The sequence below is a fragment of the Diabrotica undecimpunctata genome, chromosome 1 (genome assembly GCF_040954645.1).
Source record: "Diabrotica undecimpunctata isolate CICGRU chromosome 1, icDiaUnde3, whole genome shotgun sequence".
In the NCBI taxonomy this organism is placed as follows: Eukaryota; Metazoa; Arthropoda; class Insecta; order Coleoptera; family Chrysomelidae; genus Diabrotica; species Diabrotica undecimpunctata.
The window spans coordinates 93119812-93130171 of record NC_092803.1 but is presented as its reverse complement, the minus strand read 5'-3'; the positions used below and the strand labels follow the sequence as shown (position 1 = coordinate 93130171).

At 31.2% G+C, this 10360-nt stretch overlaps 1 protein-coding gene across 1 annotated transcript; it reads right to left on the bottom strand.

The window, feature by feature from the left end:
* Positions 1-3074: 3074 nt before the first annotated feature.
* LOC140433737 (uncharacterized) lies at positions 3075-3692 on the bottom strand. The gene has a single exon (XM_072521715.1). The coding sequence runs from the start codon at positions 3690-3692 to the stop codon at positions 3075-3077; it is 618 nt and encodes a 205-aa protein (XP_072377816.1).
* Positions 3693-10360: the final 6668 nt, after the last annotated feature.

The following is a 10360-nucleotide window of genomic DNA, read 5'->3' as shown; positions in this document are numbered from 1 at the left end:
TCTGTAGATACGGAGATAGAGTTTGCTGTTCATTCAATTGTCAATGATTTACCGCTATCTGAGGAACGAAAAAATCAGTTTCGACAACAGACAATAGCAGACCCCCAACTACAAGTTGTTTTTGATTTTATCATCAGTGGTTGGCCAGAGCAAAAATATAAAATTCCAGAAAATGTCAGACACTTTGCCAAACTTAAGGAGAACCTATTTATAACTAATGACCTTCTTTTTCTAGACAATAAATTAGTTGTTCCTTTTTCATTAAGAAAAGAAGTTCTAGGATTACTTCATGAGGGACATTTAGGCATAGAAAAAACAAAAGCACTAGCACGCCAAATTTATTATTGGCCTGGTATGGCAATGGATATTGAATCATATATAAGGGCATGTAAGAGTTGTGAAAAATTTGCTAGAAAAAACCCAAAACAAACTCTTTTATCATATCCACTACCTAAAAGACCATGGGAGAAGGTTGAGTCCGACATTTTCACATATGCTGGAAAAAGTTACGTAGTTTTATTTGACTCATATTCTAACTGGTTAGAGGTAGGTATTACCCATTAAAGATAAAAGTGCTGATTCAGTAATTGCTGAAATTAAGACAGTTTTTGCACGATTTGGATCACCTGATTTTCTTGTAACTGACAACGTACCATATAATAGTGAAAAATTTAGAAAGTTTAGCAGAAATTGGAACTTTACTTTAATCTTTCGTAGTCCTAATTATCCACGTTCAAATGGATTAGCAGAAAAAGCAGTGTCAATTGCAAAAAACATGTTAAGGAAAACTATAGATGAAAGAAAGCATGCTAACCTTCAGTCAGCATTAATAAATTATAGAAATTATCCATTAAAAGGTATGGGATACTCCCCATCACAACTTCTTAATAACAGAAGATGTAAAACAAAAGTTCCAATTTCAGTTGATTTGTTGCATCCATGTTTGTGTGAAAATGTGGAAATGAAAATGAAAGCTAAAAAAGAATTAAATGAGACAACTTTTAATAAAAATGCAACAATATTGAAGCCATTGAACAGGGACATGGATGTAACAGTCCTTGATCACTGTAATAACACCTGGAAGTCTGCAAAAATCTTGAATCAACATGAATCGCCTAGATCATACATCCTGCAAGATGACAGTGGAAACATTATCAGAAGAAATAGATCTCACATAAGATCATCAGTAAATAAGCATGTTGTAGACTGTGGTGATGATCATCATATGGGTGGCAATGGTGGTATATATCATGAATTGCCAGAAAGTGAGGGTATTGAAACACATCAGGAACATCAAGCAACAGAAGTTTTAATCCCTGATAACAATCATATACTTGAAACATCAAATCATAATAATACTTACTGTACAAGGTCAGGGAGACAAATTAAAAAACCTTGTAAGCTGAACTTATAAGGAAAAAGAAAAGAGGATGTATGATACCCAGTTAAGTGACAATCATATTATTATTCATGTTGGTAACAAGATGGCATGACAGAGAGTGACAAGACAGGTTATTAGGTTAGACACAGTTGTTAGGTTAAGTTACTGGCATGTGAAGTTAATATACTTGTTACTTATACAATTACTCAATCTAGTATTTGTTTTATTTATTACACCTTCCATCAGGCTTATACATTATATATGAGAAATTATAATTTGATGCACACTTTGATGTAACTGATAGAGAGCGCCACTTATGCCACATATGTGGTATAAATTTGCACATAACTTTTTTGCTCTTTAAGTTACCTATATTTGGGATGAAAAATATTAAAGATACATTATTTTAACAAAAAAAGGTATACTTGTTAATAACTTCAAAACTCAACAGTTTTCGAGATAATCGCATTTTAAAAATCAGCTGCATAATTCTGATCTAAGGCAATTACTCCAGGCAACGTAGAAAAAATAGACAAAAACATTAATACTTCTGAATTTTGGTATAAAATACCTTTAACTAAAGTTAATAATTAACGAAATATTAAATAAAATAAATATATCACCAGGATAATTAATAATAGGATTTAACAAAATAACAGAATAATAGGATTTTACATCAAACATTTTACATTTTATGTTAAATTAAAGTCATAATCAAAACATTTTGTTTACAAACCAAACTAAGAAATAGTTAAACTAAATAACATAACTTTTTGTCAAAGTAAGTGTTCGATATGTCCACCATTTTCTTTAATTCATTTGTCAATATATTCCATAAAAGATCGTCTCATATTAAATATCATCATTGGTTCTGATAAAGAAACTGCTGCAGTATTTATTTCTTCCCATAGTTGGTTGTGAATGTTTATTGGATTCTTATAGACACGTTGTTTTAATGCGCCCATACACCAAAATTAAGCGGAATAAATTCGGGGCTACGTGGTGGCTATAATGTATAATGGATGAATATATTATTAATTTATTAAACTGTGATCTCGTTCATTGGTTACTTATATACACACGGAATTATTGAATATTTGTTCTTGTGATTATCTCTTTATTATTTAAATTTACAATTATAAGATACATTCATATTATACCTTTTTTATTGTTCCTAAAAACTAACCATAATACCTAATATATGTTGACGTTGACAGCAGTCATTCATCAGGACTTCCGTCAACCTACACTATGTACCAACCTATACTTAACACTCCTCCTCGATTTGAACTTCAATACATTACTTAGGAGGAAAAATCGCTTAAATCTAAACAATTAAAAAATATATATATCAATATTTTTACAATAATTTTACATCAGTTAAGAAACGCCTGACATCGACCTTAGATGGCAAAATTTTTCTTTAGATAAAGGCTTTGTCAATATATCTGCCAAATTATTTTCTGAGCAAATATAATCAATAATACATATCAGTTGTTTTGAAACTAAATCTTTTATACAATGCTCTTTAATGTCAATGTGCTTGGCACGTTTAGAATTTTCAAAGGACTGACACATTGCTATTGTACTTAAATTATTAATCAAAAGTTTTGATTTACCTTGTACATTAAAGTCAGATAAAATACCTTTTAAGTAAATCAATTCTTGAGCTGAGGTAGCCGCAGCTATGTATTCAGCTTCTGCAGTTGAAAGAGCAACAGTTTTGTTTCTGGGATAACCACGAAACTGGATTCCCACAATAAAATACAATACATCCTGTAATACTTTTCCTGTCAATTTTATTTGATGCCCAATCTGAATCTGAATAACAAACTAGTTCCCATGGTTTCTTTTTATATGTCAATGAAAAATTTTGTGTCTCTTTCAAATAACGCAACACTCTTTTTCCTGCTTTCCAAGTTTGTTGTGAAGGTTTATCAAGTACTCTACTAAGATATGAAACAGCAAACATAATATCCGGTCTAGATGTAGTTGATATGTACATAAGACTACCTATAAGTTTTCTATACGGAACATCAATTACTTCTAGAGTGTTATCTATCTGAAAATTTGTTTCCATTGGCGATGCCGCACCTTTACAATCACTCATACCAAATGAACTCAATATCTTTGATATCATTTTCGGCTGTCCTAATGTGAGATTGCCGCTTTCTCTTGATATTGTTATTCCTAAAAAGTTCTTCACTTCACCCAGATCCTTGGCACAAAAATTGTTTTTCAAAATATCTATTGCTTCTTTTATTTTCTGTTCATGTCCTGTTAATATTATATCGTCAACATAAACAATCATAAATATGTCTTCTCCAATATATAGACAAAAATCGTGTTTTGATCTACTAAATCCATTCTCTGTTACAACTCTATTAAAAGTATGATTCCAGCATTTTGGTGATTCTTTTAAACCATATAATGCTCTATTTAATTTTTTTAACCTTTCCCCTGTCTATTATTAGTCCTTGTGGAGGATAAATATATATCTCTGAATCAAGTTTTCCATTTAAGAAAGCTGTTGGCACATCAAGTTGATAATTTTTCCAGTCTCTTTGCAGTGCATGAGCCAGCATCATTCTCACTGTGCTCATTCTTGCCACAGGTGCATAGGTCGATTTTAGTGGATTCTCCTCCTGTACTCGAAAACCCTTTGCAACCAACCTTGCTTTATGAGTTCCATCATCTTTAATTTTAAAAATCCATCTTGTATCTATAATCTTTTTGTTATCAGGTAAATTAACTGGTGTCCATGTGTTTAGGTTTTCCAATGACTCCAGTTCTTGATTAATTGCATTATTCCACTCTCCATTTTTCTGCGCTTCTTCAAACGTCTCTGGTTCACCGTTCAATGATAGTAAGCAATAAGCTGAATATAATTCATATTCACTTAAACGTTTTGGTAAGTGTACCTCTCTTCCTCTTCTAGTATATATTAGGTCCTCTTCATTATTATCTATTTCATTTCTAATTACTTCTTTGTTTTCATCTAAACTTTCAGAATTTTCTTCATTTTACATTACCTTTATATTCAACTTGTTTTTCATCAAAAATAACATCTGTAGATGTAATTATTTTGTTCTTTTTACAATCCCATAATCTATATCCTGAATTAGAATATCCTACCATTATTGTTGTTGTTGTTCTAATATCAAATTTATTCGGTTTTGGAAAAATTACACTCCATGCTTTAGAACCAAAAACTCTAAGATTAATAATATTATTCTCACCATGCCATATTTGAGATGGTTTTTTACCACCATTAGCTGTTGTAGGACTCCTGTTCAATTCATAAGCTGAACATCTTATTGCTTCACCCCACAAATGTTTGGGCAAGTTAGTTTCTCCTAGTTTTACTCTAACTTTATTTATCAATGTACGATTCATTCTTTCAGATGTACCATTTTGCTGTGGAGTGTATGGTTGAGTATACTGTAACTCAATACCCTTTTGTCTACAAATATTTTTAAAATTTCTTGATGAGAATTCACCCCCATTATCTAGTCTGATACTCTTAGTTTTAACATTATGTTGAGTTTTAATTAAATTTATGAAATCAAGATCATTATTTTCAGCTTCACTTTTATGTTTTAATAATTTAACTACTGTAAAATGTGAGAAATCATCAACTAATACCTGAAAATATTTTTCTCCATCTAAAGTAGGGTTAGCAACCGGCCCTGCTATATCTGAATGTATTAAATCATCAATTCTTTTGCTTTTCTTTTCTTTACTATGAAAGCTTCGTCTTGTACTTTTACCCTGAATACAACTTTCACATGGTTCTTTTGAAAAAGGTAATTGTAAAATTTTTAAGCCTAAATGATTCAAATGCCCTAAGCATCTATGCCAAATGTTTCTATTAAACTCAGTTTTATCTAAAACATTTACATTTAAAGCCACACATTCTATTTCTAACTTAAAAAGATACAAATTATTTACTTTAGGACATTCAACAGTATATGTTTTTCCAATAATAAGCGCACAATCATTTTTAAATAAAACCTTATTACCCTTTCCAGTTAATTGTGAAACAGAAATTAAGTTATGTTTCAAGTTTGGAACAATTAAACCATTAATACTTACTTTTCTTCCCTCACACATTCCTCTAAGTTTACCTTTTTTAGTTGATTTAAATTTGTAACCATCTGCAATTTGTACAAAACTTGTTTTATCCAAATTTGTTACACCAATCATATAGTCCACAAGTTGATCTGACAAAAAATTTTGTGTACAACCTGAATCTAAAACAAAATGTACCTCATTAAGTGTACCACAGTTCATTGCAGGATAAACCGTCTCTTCATTTCGCACTATTTCTTCACTACTAGTAACACCACTGGACATTTTCTGGTTTTCAACATCATCATTAATGGCATTTATCGCAATAAAACCTAATTCTTCTTCTACATAACCTGCATGCTCAGAGTTACTTCTATTTGTATTGGCACCTCTATAAAATCCACGTCTTCTGGAACTACTAATTCCTCTACTCTGGTTTTTAACAATTGAAGTTCTGCTTCTACACTCATATGATTTATGGCCCATTTTACCACATTTGAAGCATTTAATACCACTTACTTTGAATGCTGCCTCATTGTTCATAGTATGTGGTTTGTTTTTATCAAATTTCTTCAGCTCCTCATCCAATAATCTAGATTTAACAAATTCCATAGTTACCTCAGTGTTTAATGTTTCTATTGCTGTAATCACTGATTCATACTTTTCATTAAGGGTTAATAGAAGATGACATACTTTGTCTGATTCATCTATCTTACTACCTAGAACTTCCAGTTCTCTTATAATTCTGTCAAAATTCATAAAATGGTCTTCCAGTTTTTGATCTCTTTTACACTTAAAAGTCAATAGTTTCTTTTTTAATATAAGCTTGGTGAATATACTTTTTCTCTCAAAAACGTCTTCAAGTGCTTTCATCATGTCTTTAGCGGTTTTGGCATCTTTTATAATGGCTAAATGTTTATCTGTAACACATTGAACTATAATCGATTTTGCTTTTGCATCTTCATCTGTAAAATTTTCTCTCTCTGTTGGGTCTATACTTTCAATCACTGGTAATACTTTCTTTTCATTAATTAAGGTCTTTACACGGAATTTCCAATTGTTAAAATTCTCACCTGCGAGAATCGGAAATTGTTGACCTGCAAACATCTTCCAAGGTAATCACGTTTTCTTGATTTATATTTTATTCCTTTATCAAGGAGTTATCTGGGCCCATAACCTATTGAATATTTGCTCTTGTGATTATCTCTTTATTATTTAAATTTACAATTATAAGATACATTCATATTATACCTTTTTTATTGTTCCTAAAAACTAACCATAATACCCACGATACACAGACTACCGGTATGTTCTTGCGCATGAAAGGCGAACGCGTGACGTCATATGGGAACCTTAATTTTCATTCGGCAATGCTAAATCAAGCGGTAATATTGTTCGAATTTTAAAATTATGTACCTATCATCGCTTTTTAAATAAAAAATTGTATTTTATATTCTTTTTCATTTCTTGCATTTCCATTGAACAATACAGATTTTATCTTTTGTCCAATATACATTTACCACAATATATTAAAAAAATAAAACAAAATTAATATAAACATTCACTTTACTTTTGGGTCTGTAAAAATATTTCACATAAAATTGTGTTTTATTTACATACAATTTTATTTACATAGCAGAAAAAGGTTGATTTCAAGTTAAACCAGGTCAGAAATCTAAAAATTTAAAGTAAGAAAATTTTATTAGACTTTGATATACATACATATGTGTATATATATATATATATATATATATGTATATATATATATATATACATATTACTAAGATCTGCTTTCCCTTACTTTTATATTAACTTTTTATGTATTTAATTATTTTAATTAATTATTTAATTAATTATCTAAGTGTCGCAAATCTCAGGGTGTTATTTTATTATACAAAAAAAATCAGCTTAGGTTATACTTATCTTTTCTCGTGGCTTCCAGTATCTCTTAGTTGTTCCTTATCGGGATAAAATAGGAAAAGGAAATAAATAAAAATAACATAAATAAACAAATACAAATATCTTTTATCAAAAGAAATAATATGAAGATTTATCAAATAAATTCCATGGGCTTAACTGTCCCAATGAAAATTGTACCACATAAAATAATTTTAATATACCAAATATTTATCGGTTTGTTTTTTTTTATAACATTGATAAAACAACATAAACAAGAAATTTGGATATTCGTAAAATAATTACACTTCCTATGAAAATTTTGAAATATTGAAATCTTTGTTCATATGTTTTTGTACTCAAAAAGATATAAAATTCTGAATATTATAAAAAGAAACTTTTTAAATTTATTAAGCAAAATTACAACAATAAACAACAATTTGTAACTAAAATAATCCACAATTACTTTAATCGTTTACAGCTTAATATTTTAAAACCTCAATTTAATCACTTTCAACGCCACCAAGTACGAATTTAATGTATCGAAACTACAAACAACACGCGTTCCCGCGTGACGTAGCTGCGCGGCCGAACCAAATTTAGCGACGACAATCGGCATACCGTTTAGTCTGTGTATCGTGCATAATACCTAATATATGTTGACGTTGAGAGCAGTCATTCATCAGGACTTCCGTCAACCTACACTATGTGCCAACCTATACTTAACAGGAATTACCTATAGATGACATTACTTATTTATATGATTACGTTACAGCTTACGAGTAACTATAATTACATCTCGAACAAATGAACTATTATGATTTACTAACGAACTAATATTATGCTGAACTAAATTGCGTGTGTGTTTACTATATTTATAACAATATCGGTTAGGACAACGATGATGTTTTTGTAAAAATTCTGAGTCTTTCAGGTTAGATTTGTAGCAAAAGTATTATGCAACAGGACACATATGTGTTATTCAATACCTGTGCTTTAGTTTCTATTTGTCCTAATAAAAATGGGGAAATTGTAAACATGATGACGACCAACGTCTAAATACGGACACGGCACCTAAAGAAGATGAAATATCTTTTCTCCAATAAGACATTTAGCACCCATAACAAAGCATTTTGTGATGTTACATTATCATCTTTGAGTTGTTTTAACCCTTAATAGGTAATTGTATCCTATGAGATACATTGATGTATTTTTACAGGATTGTATATACAGGGTGGTCCTTAAGTAATTGTACAAAAAGAAACCGTAGATTCTACACTTTAAAATATTACGATTTAAGACAAATTGCTTTAATAAAATGTTGATATTAAGTAAGATACAGGGTGTTAAAGTGGAAATTTAAAATTTAAATTTTCGCTATAACTTTTATGTTTGTGAACATTTATGTATCAAAATTCATAACTGGGTACTATTGAACATCATAAATTATAATTTGGTGCATGCTTTAATGTAGCTGATAGAGGGCGCCACATATGTGGCATACATTTGCACCTTACTTTTTTGTTCTTTAAGTTACCGGTGTGTGTGATATAAAATATTAAAGATACTTTATTTTAACAAAAACAAGGTATACTTGTTAATAACTTCAAAACTCAACAGTTTTCGAGATAATCGCATTTTATCAACTAAAATCAATCATGATTAAATCAACTACATAATTCAGATTTAACGCAATTACTCCAAGCAACTAAAGAAAATTAGACAAAAACATCAATACTTTTAAATTTTGGTATAAAATACCTTTAATAAAGTTAATAGTTAACGAAATATTAAATAAAATAAATATATTAGTAGTGTAATATCTTTATTTATTTATAATTATTTATATTTTATTTATTAATTCTTTACTAATTTATTATATTGTTCTTATTTTAATTTATTAAAACACACGGTAATTTATATCAGTTTATTAAACTACTGTACAATTTATTTGACGAACGTTACAATTAAATCGCGGGCGCGAGTCTTCAAAATTAACTGTCTCTTCCAAATAAAATGTCCTGTTATATACGCCAGTACCGTTAAACTACAAACGTCGACAGCCCTCTCGACTAGCGGCGAAACGGTAACGGCAAACTGGTATTTTCATATCGGCTCGTCTCCAGAAGGTTCGAACTGTTGTTTTTATAACATCGTGTGTCAGGTAGGCATTACCTAGAAAATACTCGAATGAATAAGCATATTAGTAATAAACATGTTTACCGTTTTGGGTCAGAATTTATCGTAACATTGCCCCCCTCTTAAAAGATGGTTCCTCCTGTAACCTTGTCGGGGCTGGAACCGGAACGGTATGCTGGTATCGGCAACTGGACCCTCTTTTATAACTTCCAGTTGTATAAAAATGACAAGGGACGGTTTTCTCTCCGCACCAGTAACTATGCGGATTGCAACAGACTAACACCTGGACTTCGGTGTCTTTAAAGATCTCCTCCACCATATTTCGGATAACCCTCCAATCTAATTGGCGGCACTCCAACTTTGGCATGGCTAACTTTTGCACGTCGGACTCTAGTACGTGCTCTCTCAATTGAAGTAAGACTTCCCATACATCTCGGTAGGTAGGTTGATCACGGGCAGTGTCTTTTGTTACCAGGTAAAAAAGGTAACGTGATGCATCTTGGAGTTTCAAGGTTTTACCGGGAGCTGGCACTTGGCATTCTGCAACTCGACCAAACTTCCTTCGAAAGACTGATGCCAACCCTGGTGCGTCTTTGATATTAGCCGGGATGGTAAGGGCCAGCGAGTAGTCATTGGGGAGCGCGAGTAGATCTTGCTTTTCTTCAGTGGTAACACGATGTCTTGCTTTACCGGTACCTCCATAGGCACCCATGAATTCCTCAAACGTGAGGTCAGACACATCTTGGACTTGGTTTACTTCCACTTCTTCATCTACGTCGTGGTCACCTTCGAAAGACGCCAGCCGGTTATGGTGTACTATCATCGGCTTTCCCTTCGGAATCTTGCTTATTCGGTAGATGACATCGTTGATCT